At 37.1% G+C, this 19,597-nt stretch overlaps 1 protein-coding gene across 2 annotated transcripts; it reads right to left on the bottom strand.

The window, feature by feature from the left end:
• Positions 1–873: 873 nt before the first annotated feature.
• LOC132173876 (uncharacterized) lies at positions 874–14,552 on the bottom strand. Of its 2 annotated transcripts, none has more exons than XM_059585540.2 (8): positions 14,035–14,552; positions 12,245–13,558; positions 9,374–11,179; positions 7,659–8,759; positions 7,043–7,147; positions 6,782–6,871; positions 1,955–2,065; positions 874–1,866 (listed from the first exon to the last, which is right to left on the bottom strand). In XM_059585540.2, exons 1-8 carry the CDS (start codon positions 14,092–14,094, stop codon positions 1,324–1,326), a joined length of 5,130 nt encoding a protein of 1,709 aa, XP_059441523.2. In that variant the 5' UTR covers positions 14,095–14,552; the 3' UTR covers positions 874–1,323. The 2 variants fall into 2 exon arrangements, with proteins under 2 accessions (XP_059441523.2, XP_059441524.2); XM_059585541.2 differs by having other exon boundaries at positions 12,245–13,471.
• Positions 14,553–19,597: the final 5,045 nt, after the last annotated feature.

Below are 19,597 nucleotides of genomic sequence, written 5' to 3'. Positions count from 1 at the left end.
TTAATTCACAAAACATGAATCTAGTGAGTTGAACAAAGTGGTATGTGCAGTTAAGCCTAAGTGACTTTCCATACTTAAGATGATGTTGCCATCAAATCTTCCTTACCACATTCATCCAATGGAAAATCTACGATGTACCTGTCACATTGTTTTTCTAACACATATTTTAAAAACAAACATTCATTGTTCCTTGCTTTGTTATCCCAAGATTGTTTTAATAACTTGGAAGAAAACTAAAAACGCTTGAAGAAGAAAGCAATGATGACTATTAGAATTCTGATGATTACCCGTCTCTTTGAGTGAATGATCCTTCATAACGTAATCATGCAATGATGACATTCAATGATTCTGACACTGGATGCAATTTTTTTTTAAAAAAAAAAAAAAACTTTTTATTATTATTATTATTATTATTTTTTATTTTGAGAAAAAATGATAGGCTTGAGAGACTAATTGTGACTATCATACATGGGCGTAACTATAGTAACACATACTCGGTGGGAGTCACACAAAAGGGGTTTAGACGGTGAGAATCGCAGGTACTCCATCAAGTCCAACTGAGTCATAACTTGACCCAGCCTCACCTGAGAATTCAAAATGACTAATATTAATCAAGCATATGTGAGGATTCTTTATTACGGATACTTGAACTCACGCCCTAATACATGTCCACTTGAAAATTTATTTAGACCATTGAACCACCACCCTCGGATTTTACAGCAACTTGAGGTACTAAACACAATGCCCAAACTCGTCATTGCCTCATTTTACATCTCAAGGCATCGTGCATGACATGTCTTTGGTGTTAAAAGCCACAGAAGTGCCTAAATGTATGATTATTGGAACGAAATGCCTGTAATAAAAATAGAATAATAAAGCTCCCATTCCCACATTTCTCTTCATTTTTTAAGGAGAAAATTTACAAGAAAGATTATCCTGATTTGGGTCAACAACGTATAAACTCGAATAATAAAGAACTAGTGTCCTTTGGACACCAAACTGTACATAAATAGATGAATTAATTTTAGGATACAACGTAGCTATATTACAAATCACTGGATTCTCACCTATAATTCAAAACTTGGTCGTGATCCTCCAAATAAACCCACAAAATCCATCTTGAGAAATTACTTTTGCGTGTCACCCTATAAGAGTTGTCCCAAAATAAGCTCTTGTCTGTCAGTAATGCTAATGACTCATAATAGCTAAGTCAAAGCTTGCCTCCAGCATCTTGAGAGGAAACCTCAGTGGAATATCTAAGTCAACCCCAGAAATTTTGGAAGATGTCTGTCAAAATAATGAAAAGTTGTATTGGTGTTGAACTCATGCTTCATCACCCATATTGGGGGAGCCAGCAGAAAAGAATTGCTCCGCTCTATCAATAAAGCTACTAGGGAATCTACAGTAGAGCATTGCAGTGGAAGTTTCTGAAGCCGGTAGATTTTGCTTCAGACCCATTTCTTCACTAGTCTTTGTTGTTTTCACATCTCGTTGGTTTCTCATCTTCCCATTTCTAATGCCATTTCCCAAACTGCCCCCCGCCTTTCCCAAATAAACCCTCGAGCTTCTGGCATTGTAACGGCTAGACCTAAGAAGACTGTCTGCTTGAGGCCTTCTAAGTTCAGGACCCAGTTGATTATTTTCACCAGAGTAATCTGCTAAGGAATTTTCAAAACCAGAACTGGACTGAACACAAGGCAAAACATTTCTGCACGATTGTAACAAGGAGAGTAGCATATCTACACTGATTTCTTGCTGAACCAAACCCTTGTTCTGCTCACACCCATAACAGGCAGCAACAAGTGTTCCAGCCAAGACAGGCATCAAATCAGGGTCACTGAAGAACACAAAAGGCAGATCGCACACCTGTCCTCCGGCTCAACCATTAGTTTTTGTAATATAATATAATATAAAATAAAGATACAGGGGAAATTCTGTAAAAGGTTCCATTTACCTTGTGAAGAACTGTAGGACTCTTTCCCCATCGGAGGACAGCTTGATTCCCCAGGTGGAACAAAGCAAAGTGACTAAGAAGCAGTAAAGATTCAAGAAGAAGCAAACCAACCTGAGACACATTACAGAAAATGCGCAGGCATTTAGTGAGGGCTGACCTGAATACTCCACACATAAAATACTTCATCTAATCCCATGAAACATTGCTATTGAAATTCCATTTACATTTACAAGTCATGGAATGGTTTACATTTAATGTCTGTGCAAGTGAAGATTATAGTCTTTTTTTCTTCCCTAAGCAAGTAGAGATGGTAGCCACCTCTCCCATTATTCTTTCACATTTCACATCAAGCTATTCTATAGCAAGTGTACTAAACAAAAGACCTAACAACAATGTCAATAATATGCCTAGCACCTTGATATAAAATCTCCCCATCACTTGGAGTATTAGTCACATCTAATTATGTTTTCACTGTTAGAATTTGGTTCTAGGTGTAATCAATTGAAAATACTAGGAAAGGAGGGAAGAGAAAAACAATTTTGAATAAAGATCATCTCAAAATTATGATTCAGTCAGGAATCATAAGAATTTTCCCAGAATCTATAAGGTGCTGATAGGTGTTTTTGAAAACCACAAGAAGACTATGAAAGAGTTGAAAGCTTTATTCTTCAACACTTTATATCTTTAGTCAGCAAATATGTTTCTCCCTTAGTGAGTTATCATGATTTTTTTTTTCTTTTTTCCCCTATTACCTAGCGCCTTACGCTTTTAATGATATCTCGATTAATTATTTAAAAAAAAAAAAAATTAGTTATGCTGATATGAAACTGGAGGATAAAATCATCTCTCTGTGTGGATAGAAACAGTGACTAAACCAAAAGGCAAACAACATTAAGATAAGCATAAAAGGAATGACAAAGGAAGGGCCATAAGTTGTTGCATGGAAGATTACCTTGTTAGTATATGAAACATGCATAATATGGTATCCACAAATTAATTTTCAATGTCCATCTAGGTCATTCTTAAATACTTAAAAGAATATAAATTAAAATAAAATAAAATAAAAGGGAAAAATGTTAAATTGATTCCTGTTGTTGGGGTTTAAAAAGTAACTAAACTTTCCCTGGGGAAAGCAAAAAAAAAAAATATATATATATATATATATATACCGTTAGAAAAGTTGAACATCAGCACCAATCATATATTGTGGCACGTGTTACTTGTGTATATATATATATATATATATATATATATATATATATATATATATGACTTTGACCTAAACGTACCATTAATTTTGTTGAACAATCACTGAACAAAATTTTTTTGTCGAACAATCCAACAGCCATATCTTAAGCATAGCAAGCCAAGCACAAGCACCATTGTTTTAATACTCATGTCCTGCACTGCCCAACAGCCATCAAAATTCAACACACTCTGCACGCATACTCTCTCTAAAGGGGCTTATGCAACTGAGCTCAAGCAAACTTTCATACAGGACAATGCTATTCCAGTGCTTATTGAGGTAGTGGGTTCAGAGACTTTTTTTTTTGTGATAAGTAATAAGAAGTTTTATTGAAAAGCGTAAAGGCGCCCCGGAGTACACTGGGAGTATACAACATGATCACTTAACTAGAAAGAGAAAATCGAGCAAGAAAATCATTATAACTAATCGACACCGGAAAGACATGCGCAATGGTCCAAAGATACAAAGTATGAAAGCAAGAAGCTAAAATGTCGTCCAATGTCCCCTCCAAATCCTCAAAGCATCTATTGTTTCTTTCCCTCCATAAACACCAAAAGAAACAAGTAGGCACCATCTTCCAAACCTCTGCACTCCCCCTCCTCTCTGAAGACCACCAACAGGCGAGTAAATCCGAAACCCGTCTCGGCATCACCCAAGACAATCCAAACCGACCAAAGAAGGCACACCACAAAACATAAGCCACCTCACAATGCAAGAGAAGATGATCCACCGTCTCCTCATTCCTCTTACATAAATAACACCTATTCGTCACAATCACTTGTCGCTTCCTGAGGTTATCTAAGGTCAGGATTTTGCCCAAACCCGCCGTCCACACAAAGAAACTTGCCCTTGGAGGAGCTTGAGTTCGCCACACGCTCTTCCAAGGGAATTCGCTCCCTTCAGAACGCGCCAAGGAATCGTAAAGGAACTTGACCTTGAAACGTCCTTTTTTGGAAGAATTCCACCGCAATCTATCTTCACACCCTCGATTCACTTGAGCAAACTGTAACGCCTGAAAGAAAGAGGCCAATACATCCACCTCCCAGTCATGAGCCTCTCTAGAAAAACTAACATTCCACTGGTTAGAGCCACCCATCACCTCCAAGTGCGCCGCAACTGAGGCGTCCTTTGCACTAGCAATACTAAATAAGCCTGGAAAAGCTGTCTTGAGAGTCACATCACCACACCACAAATCATGCTAGAATTGAGCCCTAGTCCCATCCCCTACCTCAATCCGAGTAAACCCTTTGAAGGTGTCCCACCCTTTCCTAATGTTCTTCCATAACCCCACCCCAAAAGAACCTCCCGGCTCCAAGGAACACCAGCCCCACCAAAAACTTCCAAATTTCGCATCCACAACAGCCCTCCACCCAACATCTCTCTGAACCATAACGCCACAACCATTTCCCTAACAGTGCGCGGTTGAACACCATAATATTCCTGATACCCAAACCACCCTCCTTAATCGGAGTGCAAATCTTAGACCACTTCACCAGGTGGTACTTGAACTCTTCGCCTAGACCACCCCATAGAAAATCCCGCTGCAACTTCTCAATCCGCTTAGCAACACTCACCGGAATAGGGAAGAGAAACAAATAGTAAGTAGGCAAGTTGGCGAGAGTGCTCTTAATAAGCATGACTCTTCCACCCTTCGACAAATACAACCTTTTCCAGCTGGCCAACCTCCGTTCAATCTTCTCAATAACTCCATACCAAATATGCTTCGCTTTACAAGAAGCCCCCAGAGGCAAACCCAGATACTTTACTGGCAAAGAATCTACCCCACACCCTAAAATGCCGGCTAATCTGTCGACTTGCTCCACATTCCCTACTGGAATTAACACCGACTTAGCCAAGTTCACCTTCAACCCGCAAATAACGCAACTGGGTGGGTATAGCAGTGCAAAAAATCAAGGTATCATCTGTAAACAGGAGATGAGAGAGAGTAATGTTACCTACCCGAAATCCTTATATTAACCCCCCACTAACTACCGCTGTAATCATCCTACTCAAAGCTTCCATCACAAAAACAAACAGCGGAGGAGACAAGGGGTCCCCTTGTCTCAAACCCCTGGAACTGCTAAAGAACCCATTAGGAGAACCATTGATCAGAATCGAGAATCGCACCGACGAGATGCAATGTTCTATCCAAGAGCACCAAATCCCACCAAAACCACACCTCTTAAGCATATATAGCAAGAAATCCCAATTCACATGATCATAAGCCTTTTTCAAATCCATTTTGCAAATAACTCCTGGCTCCCCAGATCTCAACCGACTATCCAAACATTCATTAGAAGTCAAGATAGGGTCTAGAATCTGCCTCCCTTTGATGAAAGCACTTTGGGACTGAGAAATAACCTTATCCAGGACCGCCTTCAATCTATTTGCTAAGACCTTAGCAATGATTTTGTAGATACCTCCCACAAGGCTTATAGGCCGAAAGTCTTAAAGATTGATAGCACCGGGAACCTTCGGAATAAGCGAAATGAAGGAAGCATTGAGGCTCTTCTCAAACAACCCTCCAGCATGAAAAGCACCCAACACCTTCATAATGTCCTCCCTCACTACCTCACAGCAAACTTGGAAGAAAGCCATAGAAAACCCATCGGGGCCCGACGCCTTGTTACCATTCATTTTGAACACCACCTTTCTAACCTCATCCTCTTCAAAGTCTCTCTCCAACCAACTAGCCTCCACCTCCGAAATGGAATCAAAGGAAATGCCATCAACCATAGGCCTCCAACGGCATTGCTCCGAGAAAAGCTTTTGATAGAACTCAACAACATACTCACTAATCTCGGTCGGATTTGAAGAAATGCAATGCCGTTGGAGAAATCTCGATCAGAGACTTTTGTGGCAAAAGAAAATGCAATTGGTTGTTTGAGTAATTTGGCATTTGACAATGGAAGTTTAGTCATTTTTTGTTGTTATGGAAGGAGGAGTTCAGTGCTTGAAGAATTATTGGGACTTGATGCCAATGGTTTAAAATCTTGAGGTTGCAGCTGGGACTCGACCACCCCTTCCATTTTTTTTTACTACTTTTTTTTTTTTTAATTGCAAGTAGCATGTGTCACAATATGATTGGTTTTGATGTGGCACATTAACGAATTCTGTTAACTTTTTTAACAGTAGGAACCTATTGTTTTTTTTGCTTATCCCACTAAGAGTTTAGTCACTTTTTAAACCCCAGGGAGATATTTGTCAAAACCTATTTTTTTTTTTTTTTAATATAAGTAATGTTGTATATATCAAAAAGCGCAAAGCGCCACAAGTACACAAAAAGTATACATGGGGCAACCCGTGAAAAACCCACAAAAAGACCCAAAATAAAACCCTATGCTCACGAGGAGCTCTCACAAAAGGACCCCCAAAGAAACAAGAGCAAACCAATTAGAAAAACTCCCTCCACCCCAAGCAACCAAAAATGCCCCCCAAAAAAGAGCAAACAATACCCCACTTGGAGCGCTCCTACACAATAGGCCAATTTAACATTTTTCCCTAAAAAAGAAGTTGGTATGAATCTATCTCGGTTGATTTTATTTCCATGGATTCAGAAACAGTGGCATGCATAAAGTTACCTGATCACTAGCCACTTTCCACTTGCTGCTGCAATGGGAAAGAAGGAAACTCATCAAATGGAAAAATTCCATCTTCAGGTCTGGCCTAGCCTGTGAGCAAAGCAAGGAAGAAAATAAGGGTCAGCTCAGTGCAAGAGAGTTTATTAGAGATTAATATTGCAACAACAAAAAAAGAGAGAGAGAATTTAAAGAGAATCATAAAAAAGTGAACTTTGATATGTCACCATCATCAGAACAATAATCCCATAGTAACAAACTTACTAGCATTCTTTGCATGAATTTAAGGTCCAAAAGAGCCAAATTATTCAACACCTTCAGCACTCCAGTTGCCACTTCTTCAAAATTAGATGGAAGGACATATGAGGCCTGCAAAGTTATTTCAACATAGTTTTCTTAGATTACTTGAGAAAGAAATTCTAGGGACCATTGTCTGGTGCAATGGCAAAAGTCTCCAGTGGGTTCAAGTCTTGATAACAGCCACTTCATGCATAAACTACTAAAGGTTAGGAAATATACAAGCCACCCTTTCCAGGAGCTCACTTAGGTGAGACCAGTAATGGCTGACAAGCTATTTGACTTGGGAAAAAAAAAAGTTCTACAAATACTGGTTAGCCAAAAAATTGCAACTCTGGGAATTGTCATGTTACGAGTTGGGAGCCTTGCCAGTTACCACCAATTTGGAGGTGAAATATATTAGAACAGTATATAAAAACTTAATCAACGACACTACTCGCCTGGAAATTTCTGTTCATTATAATTACTAACAGCTATGTGCCCCAAAACTTTAAAAGAACCTCACCACCAAAAAGGAGGGGAGAAAAAGAATTCTACAACTAAACATGCAGTTGTAGCAACTTTTCCAAGTCAGCAAAGTTACCTGTTCAGAGGACAATCTATTGTTTGCCTGCAGTAACACAGCTGTTAACAAAGAAGGGAGACTGACAAGCCCTGTTTCGGATATGGCAGAAAGAAGAAATGCTACTGGTTGCTCCAAGCTCAAAATGTTTTCATTCTTTTGTTCAGCAACGACTAAGTGTTTCTCATCCTTCTGATCTACAACAGGCTCCACAATATCCTCAATTTGAGTTTCATCGGGAATATCTATCTTGCCTGTGTTGGCATTCCTTGTCTCAACTGAACTGTCAGTATGCTCCTTTCCACCATCCTTGCCCAAGGATACTGACCCATCCTTTTTATTTATCTCACACAAGTCATCTAATGGTCTATCCTCTGGTACATCTGGTAGATATACAACTGTACCACCATTTGGCACCGACAATGGAGGTCTATAATCTCCACAGGAGTTGGTTACAGAGGAGTTTCCAGAATCAGCAGACTCTGCAAGTTTAGCTTCTCGACTTTCATTTCCCAGCACTGCTTCACTAGAACAAGATTCCCAGTCAATGGAACTATTGGTCCGAGGTCTGGATGTTAAAACCACCAAGAGATATATACTTAAGTGAATAGAAGAAGGAAATGGTGACCCTTCCACCTGGGGCCGATCATAAAGTGCAAAGAGATCTCGCAGCCGGTGAATAACTTGGTAGGCAACCAATAGCTCCAGCAAGCCATCCCGCATTTGAAGTTGTCGTTCATCAGAGCTTATATGGCCAATTATTGTCGTAACAGTCCATAAAAAACCATCTAGTACTTCAGAGGTTGATTCAAAATTTTCACTTGATGTTTTACTCAATGGGAAGTTAATATTACCAGGGACATTTAAAGAGGCAGCAATCTTTATATAGTTCTCGAGGGCTGCTGATAGCATTGGGATGATTGGGGGTAAAAGATTCTGTGCGACAAAATAACTCCTGTTTGCAGGCACAGATAGAACAACTCTAAGAAGTTTCAAAAGGTGTATTGTCACCTGGCAACCTTCAGGTTTTGATGTATGAGAAGCAGGCAAAGCAGACGCTATAAAATCAAGTAAACCAGCTTGGCGAGAAGCTTGCAGCTCGGGATCCTTTCCCTCGAAATACTGATCACAAAAAATAAGGACCACATTTATTACACCACAATCAACAAATTGTGAAATAACAAAAACAAACAAAATGAAGCCAAAGCAAAACACTGTAATGTGTAGATATTACGTCACAATCTTTATTGGGAATTAATCCATACATTGATCAGATGACAAATTGTGAGTGATGTCCTACAAAGGATAACTTGTGTCAGCTAGAACCAGCGAGGGGTTGAATAAAAGGAGCTGCCAAAAGTAAGTTTGAACTCTATAGAATCTCTCATCTAGCAAAAATATGAACATATTGAAGAATCCATACTTCAAGGGCACAGTCAACCTCATAATAGATACCAAAATAAAAAATAAAAAAGTGTACATGGAAGCATAGAAAAGCATTTTAGCCCATAATCCTACAAAGTAAAAAAGCTATTACTTCATCAAGTGCTATTTGGAAAGTAGTAGACTAAAGAGTCAGTTTTGTAATATGATACAAAAAAGGAGAGAATATCCACTCTAAAACTCTGACGTCAACAATTTAACATACCCAACTTGAAACATCATAATCATCACATGACATACTCTATAGTGTAAAAAATACTCTTAATCACTAGACCAATGGTTTCAAACAGTACCTTCATCATTTCTGCAATTATTAACCCTATGCTTGTAGCCCCTTCTTTTCTAGCTTGCCTTAGTCTTTGAAGTTCTTGGAGCCACCTCCCAATTTTCACTCTTGCAGTTCCCATGGCTGTTCTATATCCAATACCAGCATTTTCAGCACCGACAGGAGGCTCAGGAAATTCATATTTAAGAGCCATAAGCCTTTGTCTAATTCTTTTAATCCTTCGCTTCAGTGAATGTTGAAATGTAACATTGCCCATTGCAAGAGCAGAACCACCTAAGCCTGAGACATTGCTTGCTTGATAATCCTCATTGTTGTTGGTTGGTGTAGTTCTACCCTGCACATCCTTGTTTATAGATCGGCGCAGTAAAGGTGAAGATTGATCCCTGAAATCCATAGAAGCTCTCTCCCGTATTTGCTCCAGGTAAAACTTGCGACGTAGCTCACTTTCACTAAGTCGCTCAGCTAATTTCTGGGCCAGAAGTTCAGCTTCCTCTTGCTGGGCTTTTGCTCTTTCCTCCTTTCTCCGCAGCTGTTCCATGGTCCTTGCTTCACGCGCTGCACTGGATGCTTTGCGTTCCTCTTCTCTTCTAACTTGAGCCTCTTCTTTTTTTCGTTGTGTTTCAGCAAGGCGTTGTAATTTTTCAGCTTCAATGAGTTTCCTGCGTTCTAAAACAGCCTCTTCTCTAGCTATGTCCTCTTTTTGTTTAGATTTTATCACTTGAAGTTTTTCAGCTCTCCTCAACTCTGAATCATGAAGTTTCTGGCGCAACATAAGTTTTTTATTTTCTTCGTTTAAAGAAGTAATAAAACGAACCTCATTAACTTTACTGCTTTCATCACCAGCTCTCTTCACAACTTGAGCTAGATGAGCTTCATGCCGAGATTCACCACGTTGGTGGCGAGCATACATTCCTTCTCGTAATTTCATATTGCGGACAGCCTGCCATTCATTAACCCGATTTAATTTTTCTGAGTTACGCTGAAGCTTTTGAACTCTCTCATTCTCCAGCTCATTTCTAATTCTCATTGCCCGGGCATGCTTTTCTTCTGCTTCCCTTTTTAGATCCATAGCAGTTCTCTTCTTCTTCTTCTCAGGAGACATTAGTTTGTCATGCAATATGCGTGCACGCTCCGCACTTTTTCTGCTCATACCTGGCGAATGTGAAACACGGGAAGAGACACGGAAAGGAGATGAAAGTATTTCCTCCCAGTTCCTCTTCTCTTTCCAAGCATCCATGGATTTCCGTGGAGCTGCATTCCTCCTTTCCTTATCTTTTTCTGAAAGAGGAATTTGTCTCTTAAAATGTTCTGCAGATTTGAGGTTTTTGTCAAGACCACTTTCTGCCAACATTTTTTCTTTCTTAGGAAGCAGCCTATCTGTTTCAGTCCCCAGTTGTTCTCTCTTGCCCTTTCCAGCAGCAGAACTATCTCTAAGAGGTGGCCTAGATGAACTAATCTCGGAAAAGGATGAGTTCTGGAGAGGGACATGTCCATTTTGTACGAAGTTCACTTTGCAGGACCTGTCTGATTCAGTATTCTGCTTTTCTCCACTCAGATTCCCTTGAATGAGACCTGAACTTCCATTCTGTTTTCTTGACTTTATTAGTGAATCTTGGGAATTGGATGTTACATCACTTTTCCCAGCTGATTTATTCAGACTATCACCAGACTGAAAATTAGAACAGTCGGGTCCCAGAATTTGCACATTATTAGCTGTACACATACTAGCTCTTTCTTGTTGAATTTTCTTAAAAGCCTCAAGAGATGAAGACAGTATCTCTGCTTTGTGTGGTGAAGTGGTCATTCTTCGCACCTGCGCTCAACATGAAGTGACGAACCCTTTTATCTTAGAGATGAATCAAGATAAATATTTTTTATCATTCTGAGGAAAGCATACTCCAACAAACACTAATTTATAAAATCATCGTATGATCCTTGAAACTAATGCTTCTCTTTTCCACAACCACAGCTTAAGCAAGTAAACAGGCACATAATATCACAAACAATATATGAGAGTTTATGGCTAAAAAGCACCACTCTTTGATAAAACTTTTTCAATGTGTGAACTTTAAAGTGAGCTATATTTCCCTACAATGGTTTTTTAAAAGTTATGTTGCTGTGTAACGGTTTTGATAAGCATTTTGCGCTATAATGGTTGGCACATGCACATCCAATGTCATCATCAACTGCACCACAGAGACAAAGTGCATCTTCTTCACACAATCATTACCCATTCCCTTCTAAGTGCCCTAGTCTTAACATGCCAATGGTACTTTTGAACTCGGAAAGGATGAATTATTTAGCTCAGGAATAGTAAATGGATGATGCCAAATTACAATTGCTTGCAAATTTTTGGCAAAGACAATTCCTTCAGAAACTATAAGAGAAAGGCATCACATAATCAGTCAGACTATCAACATCAGAATGGAAATTATTGGCATAAGACAATGAATTATATTTAGTATATGATGTCAAACAAATAATTTCCTTAACCAAAATGCAAAATGATCGTGTTTTCTTCTGATCCTTTTGAGGATTTTAAACTCAGCATAAAAAACTAGAAGACATTCATTTAATATAAAGAACAGTGAAAAGTTATCATTGTCATCTTCTACTAAGTATCTTTAGTCCTTTTTTCCAATTTATACAAATTATTCCCAACAGATACTGAAAGGGGGAGGGGGGAGCAAGAGTAAGAGGACCATCAAATATATCGCACTGAATGAACCCATCTCCAAAACAAAAATGTGAATAAAAGTTTTTGAAAGGTGAAGTGCAGGAACACCAAAAATTAACATTCAGTGTTATTTATTGACAGAATTTACAGCAACGTGACCATTAAAAGCTAAGACCGAAACGAAAATGTGAGCATGCTTACCTCCCATGAAAGAGCATGTGGCCTGCGATGGTCCGTCTTCAATGTGATTGGTGTCCCATCAATTACCTGAGATGACCTTTTCACATTCTCAAACTCCTCCACTCTAGTTTTTAGTTCTTTAAAATCAGATGCAGCCTCTTCAAGAACAAGAATGGCCTCTTCCATCTGCTCAGTATCGCATTCTAGTTCACAAAGAAGATAAAGTTCATCCACAGCCCTATTAAGATTCTCAAAGAGAAAGCACCAAAGTCGCTGCCTAAACCTTTCTTTGCTTTCACCTATTTCACCCTCTCCAAGGGCATTCATAATCTGTATGTTGGACATATCATCGTGTACTGTACTATCCGATCGACCTCCCTGGTCTTCAATAGGAGCTGTGAGGCTAGAATCTACTGTAATTTCAGGTTCACTCTCTTTGGATGGAACTAACTCAGAAATTTGGGCACTTGCTGCTGTGCTAGAACCCTCATTTGTCACTGGTACTTCAGAAATATCTGAATCACCTGACTTCGGTATAATAACAGGCGCCTGAAGTTTGACCACTGCCCCTTCCTCTTCAGCAGATGGAAATTCAGTACTTGAACAATCAGCGTTCACTGGTTTGACGTGCTCAGTATGAATATCCTTGCAGTTTGAAACTTCACCACCTGGATCAACCTTTTTATCACTCAGAATTGGTACTTCAGCATCTTCTAGAGATATTTCATTAACCTCTTCACAGCTCTCTTCAGAAACCACATTTCCACATATATTTGCATCTGCAGCTGCCACCACATTGTTTTCTTGGGGATTAGCACAAGAAGTAACAGAGGAAACCAAATCATGACTTTTCATGTTCTTCCTAGAGGTGACCAGATTATCATTCTCAATATCACCAAACTTGATTCCTGCTCCAACAGTGTTTTCATGATGCAGTAGCAAAGCATCATCCTCTAGATCACCCCACTTGATTTTGTGAACCACATCAGGCTTATCCCTTTGAGGAACTTTCTCAATATCTCCACCTCCACCATTAGAATTTGTAACAAACAATGGGAGTGAAATGTGACGCTTAGTATCTTGTTCCACTACACATTTGTCAATGAGGGCGACACTCTTTTTGTCTTCATTCAAGACAGGAATAGAATTTACAATACCCTGGCTACTCACAGCATGATTTCCCCTTGCCTTTGGAAGCTGGGATCTGCGCTTGCCACTTGAATTTCCACGATTTTCATTCAATGAGGGCTGAGAATGCAAACAATTAGAAGCATTCTTTCCTGAAAAACCCCCGACCCAACTCTGTAGAGAGAACTTTGAACTACTTCTATGCTTCTGGACAAGAAGAAATGGGAAAGAAAATACAACTAACAAATGAGAATTGAAAATCATATGAAACCTGATACATTTTATAATGCAAACAAGTAAAGAATTGGGGAAACAAGAGAAGAAAAGAAGACATGTGAAAAAATATATATGCAAACAATCATTCACGCTGGATTAGTTAATGAGATGATCACAACCAAAGTTTACCAGAATGCGATCTGTGTGGTTGCCGGGAAAATGCTAGAAAGAAAAGTAAATCAAAATTAAATTTTCGAATCAAAACAACCCACTCAACTAGGCCTAATTCAACCATTTGCATGCCTTAAGAAGTCTCAAAATTCTGTTTTCTTTTCCTATTTCCCAGCTTTCTAAGAAACCAAACGGCAGCTAAATATAACCTTTTTACAAAATAAGGAAAAATGAAAACACTCCAAATTAGAAAAATCCTTATGAATTTAAATAATAAAATGAATAAAAAGCGAAACCTTTTTCACTTGGAACCATCCTGAGCCCTGATCATCTATTACTTCTCCACTGTTCTCCATCCCCACTCGATCAAACACCCAAAATTTTCTTTCACTCCAAAAAAAAAATACTAATTACAACAACAAAAAAAGAATCAAATATTCCACCAAAACCCAAATGTTACAAACCCAAAAAAGCACAAGGACTCTCCTTTAATTTATACAACAAAATGCCAAACTCCCCGATGATAGACGCTCATAATTATTGAAATCGAACTGGTTCTTCCATAAATCAGTGATCAGATGAGGTAAATAGAGACAAGTATGGAATTCAATTATAAAGAATTGGGGGGAAAAGTTTGTCGCGGAATTTCCGGGAAATGACAACTGAGAGGGAAAGGGAAGTCTCAGAGAATTGAATTCCACGGGAATCTAAAGGAAGTGCGAGGAATTTAGAATGGGAGAGTGGAATTTGAGCTGGGAGTGATGAAGGTTTTCCTAGGGTTTTTTGATTTGGGGGGAAATAGGAGGGAAAGAGGGAGGTTAGAGAGGGAGTGAGTTAAATAGGTGAGAGAGAAAGAAGAAGATGGTAACAGAGTGAATGATTTACAAATTTGTCCTTGATTTTTTACTCATATGACTCTTGGGCCCAGTTTGGATTAGGATCTAGGGATGGGTGTGTTTGGGTCGGATCGCCCATGGATCCACCCATTCATCTCAACTTTTTCTGTTTTTTTTTTTCCCCCCTTTTAAAATCAATTGAAAAACAATGACAATGATCATAAATTTCTTTCTAAATACTAATAAATAAATTAAATTTCAGATAAAAGTGCTTTTAAGTTTAAAAGTACTTTTAAACCCTTCAAACGCAATCCTAAACAAACCCTAAGAAAAACAAAATTTTCTTTTAAATTGAGTTTGAAGAATTTCTTTTAATTTAGTTTCTTAAAATGACATCGGTTCAAAATACATGTAATTTTTATATGTATTTTTAATATACATATCAACTTAATAAATAATTCCTCTGACTTAATTAGAGAAAAGCTATCTTTTTTACATTGAGGGGGGTAATTTTTGGCAAAAGGCACTTAATTAAAATAGCTTTTCTAGCACCATTAACTTAAAATGGGAAATGAGATAACCATACTGTCCATACACCTAACCTCATGAACTGGTTGGGAGCTGTCTTTACTAATATAGGTAATCCTCTAGAAACCATATACTTGTTCACTATTCACTATCAAAAGAGTAGAGATTTTCGGCAGCATGGGGTCATCCCATCATCTGCCAAAGTTTGACGTAGCCAAATTTATTTTTATTTTTTAAATAACGTCAAATATTTTGCTCTTTTTTTTATTTTATTTTTAAATTGAAGAAGAGATATATTAAAGGAAAATCTAAATTTGAGGTATTAACACTAAATTTGAAGCATTAGCACCCAAATTAGGATGATCGAATCCCTTTTAGGTGATACAATCCCTAAAGAGTTAACCTTTCGCCCCTAAATTTTAGTTTTGAATCCAAAAACAAATTTTGAAACATTAAAAATTAAATATTAACTCATAGAAATTTAACTAACAAAAAAAAATGACAAAAATTTTTTTATTATTATTTTTAATATATGTCCCACGCTAGGCAGCCGCATAGCAGGAGTGCAGGACGCCAGGACTCCTATCAGAAAGCCCTTTACGTGCGTTTGGAAGTGCAATTTTGAAAATGAGTGTATTTTTCAAAATATACTATTTAAAAGTTAAATTACGATTTTACCAAACGTTTAACTACACTTTCAAATCACATGTTTAAAAAATTGTTATTTTTTTTTTATCCGAACTTTTTTAAACCGTAAACTCAAACTCTTTTCCTTATCACTGTAAGGTTAAAATTAAAATAAATAAAAAATAAAAAACTTAAAATCATTTATGAAGAAGAAGTATTATTACAAACGTCGGTGCCTAAAAAGATGATAGAAATGTCAATGTGTTTGGTATTTGACGTTAATGAAGGTAGGTGAGGTTTCCCTTTAGGTAGCACAACCATCAAAGATTGGTTGAACCATAAATCTATTATATTGTTGTATTACTAAGAAATAAATAAAGTTTTGTAGATTAGAAGTGAGCAATTGCATGAAGTTTTTATCTATGATTTACTTCAATAAGATTGTGTGCAGTTACCAATATTATAATTTTTTTTTATAACCAGCCATTGTAAATATTATGTGAATTTATTACGTCAAGTTTGTGAATTTATATAATATTTAACATGTTAATTACTAAATAATTATATTTAATAGTAATTGATGTAATTAATTAATGATTCACACATAAATTTATAAAAGAAAAATTGTAGCAAAAGCTTTTAACATCATATCATTTTAAGTCCATTATCTGTCTTAATCAACTGATACGATCTTGACTGCCAAGGAAAAAGGCCTTTAACAGTCATAATTGTTCAAAGATGACCCAATCTCTACTCTTTTTTTTTTTGCTTATGTCTTTTTAATTATTAATTTTGACAACCACCAACCAACGAACAAGGGAAATTTATTGTTAAATTTTAAATTTAATAGTAATTTTTACTATCACTTTAACAAATATGTACTCGAGAGTTTCCCATTACCCTTACTTTTGTAAAATGTTGCTCTAAGTGTCTACCTCTAAAGTAAAAATTCTTTTAGGAAGATTAATGTATTTTAATTTTTATTAATTTTGTCGTTAGAACTTGTTAATGAGATAAACGGTTAGGGAGTTTTGCTAGGAGTATATTAATATACATATTTGAATATCACTTTAACCCAAGAGCCTAAGGTAATTGGCTTGGGTTCATTTAGGTATACTAACTACGTACTATTTTTCTATATACTTTATCAATGTAGGACTCAAGTCAGTTAACACTGACAACAATTTCTCACTCACTTGTGAGTTTCTTTTATATTGACCAAATTTTCACTAACTACATTTCAAAGAGTGTCTTGTATCAAGAGTAGCCTCAAAGCACCACATAACGCAACTTTAGACAATACGCGTCCAAACACTCATTCCAATAAACTAACCATGGTTATGATACCACTTATTGGAGGGATAAACAGTTAGAGAGTTTTACGAAAAGTACGCTACACATTGACCCAACTCCTCCTCACTTGTGAGTCTTTTTACATTTCAAATAGCATCCCATGTCAAGTGTTGCCCCAGAGCACCACAAAATGCAACTTCCGACCATACACTAACTGAAAGGCTTCAATAAACTAGTAAAATATTGAGTGACATTTACTGAGTATGTACGCGAGTATAAATAGAATACAATCAAAACCGAACTTCTTAATACATGGAATTAGTTCTATCTAGAAAACTGAAATACAAAATTCAAAGAGGTTTGATACGGATACAACACAAACCCAACTCATGGCTAACTTTTCTCCTACGTATAAAAAAAAATTGAATTTTAAACCAAACAAATTGTCTTTTTTCCCAAATTCTCAGAATCCCAAAATCCTCTCCATCATTTTTTTTTATTTTTTTTTCAATGACACGTAGGAGATAAGTTGGCCATAAGTTGGATTTATGTTGTGACCTTAACATTTTCCTATTGGGAATTCAAATGTATAGATTAGATTTTATATGTATTTGAATTTGAAAAATGTTAAGGTCATAACATAAATCCAACTTATGGCCAACTTCTCTCCTACGTATCATTTAAAAAAAAAAAGAAAAAAAAAAAGAGGATTTTGGGATTCTGAGAATTTGGGAAACTTCTCTGTTGTGATTGATGTGTTTGAATATCTGTTGCATCATACATAGAATCTTGCTTAACAACCCCCCTCAAACGAAGGGGAAGAGGATGAACATGAAGTTTGGTGCATAGTTGTGAGAAACGGATAGCAGAAAGTCCCTTAGTGAACACATCCGCAACTTGATCAACTGTAGAGATATATTTGGGAACAATATCTTTTATTCAAGACCTTCTCGCGAATAAAGTGATAATCTACTTCAATATGCTTAGTCCGAGCATGTTAAACTGGATTTGAAGCCAAAGCCAAAGCCCCAACATTATCGCACCAAATAATAGGCAGAGATGGCAAAGGAATATGTAAATCCTTAAATAACATCCGCAACCAATAAAGCTCAGCAGTAACAATAGCCAAAGACCGATATTCAGCTTCGGTTGAGGAACGAGCAACAACATGTTGTTTCTTAGCACTCCATGATATTAAACTAGACCCAAGAAATACCGCAAAACCACTTGTAGATCGCCGATCATCCGGAGAACCAGCTTAATCCGAGTCACAAAATGCATTGAGTTGAAGAGAAGATTTGGAATAATGAAGACCATGATCAATAGTGGCTTTAAGATACCGAAGTAAACAGTTAAGAAGTTTTACCAATACATTAATATACATACTTGAACATCATTTTGACTTAAAAGCCTATGTTAATAAGCTTTGGTCCACTTAAATATATTAACTATTATTTTTCTTTATACTTTCTCAATGTAGAACTATTCTCTATTTTAATCGGTTTGCCAGTTTTTGGCTTTTGCAAATGGGTTTGATTTAGTATGGTACAAAAGAATTGGTTGGATGGGGTTTGCCAGTTTTCGATTTTGCAAATGGGTTTGGTTTAGAATGGTACAAAAGAATTGGTTGAATTGGTTTTAAATCACACAGTATCAAAAAACACTATAACCTGTATTGGTTTGCCAGTTTTTGCTTTTGCTTGTTGGAAGAAGTTCATAAATCTTACTTTCTTTTGCATTGTCTCAGAATCTTAGTACCCAGTAGATTCACACACTACTAGGCTTTTTTTAATCATCCCTGTATCATTGTGACCATGCATGAAAAGTTGTAGTTTGAAGTTGAGAAAAAGTTTCCAATTGCTTTTCTATACCCTGTGCTCTTTAGTTTGCAATACATATGTTAGTGAAATGTAATTAAGGTTCTATTTATACGTACCAAAACATTTTTAGATCTATTTATACGTACCAAACATGTCCTTACCTCACTCCATAATAATAAGACCTCTAGAGGGGATTTTAACCTAATTATTAAACGAGGAGAATGAACATTTACTTACCACTTATGCAAATTCATAATTGTTATCATCACTCGTTTTACAAAAGTTCCATTTGCGTATGACTTGCAATTGCTTGAATCATACTCTTTTAATCTATTTGACCATTGGATTTAGCTTCAAGGCTCTACTACCAAGTGCCAAGTGGAATGTGATGCTCTCTCTTTCATTATTGTTGTGCGTCTATTTTTTTCTTTTCTTTTTTTGTTCTCTAGGGTCTTTGTTTTGTCTACGATGTGGGACACAGCCGGGTTGTAACGACATGCTATGTGGTATTGGAATACTGTATGATGTAGCTATAACGAGGACGTCAAAAATTTAAGAGGGAGAATTTGTAACACTCTAATCCTATATTGAGAAGATAAAGAATAGTCCACAAATATAGCTAGCGCTTTTTTCCTAGGTGATAATTATGAAGTAATGTTACAAGTTCCTCTTGTATCACTTTTATGTTCCTCCTAGAATTATGTGCCTTTTAATATCAACATTGGACTTGTGATTGATCATTATTGAATTTTGAT

Source organism: Corylus avellana, chromosome 3 (genome assembly GCF_965113065.1).
Source record: "Corylus avellana chromosome 3, dhCorAvel1.hap1.2, whole genome shotgun sequence".
NCBI classification, from domain to species: domain Eukaryota; kingdom Viridiplantae; phylum Streptophyta; class Magnoliopsida; order Fagales; family Betulaceae; genus Corylus; species Corylus avellana.
This window is presented reverse-complemented; position numbering and strand designations above follow the sequence as displayed.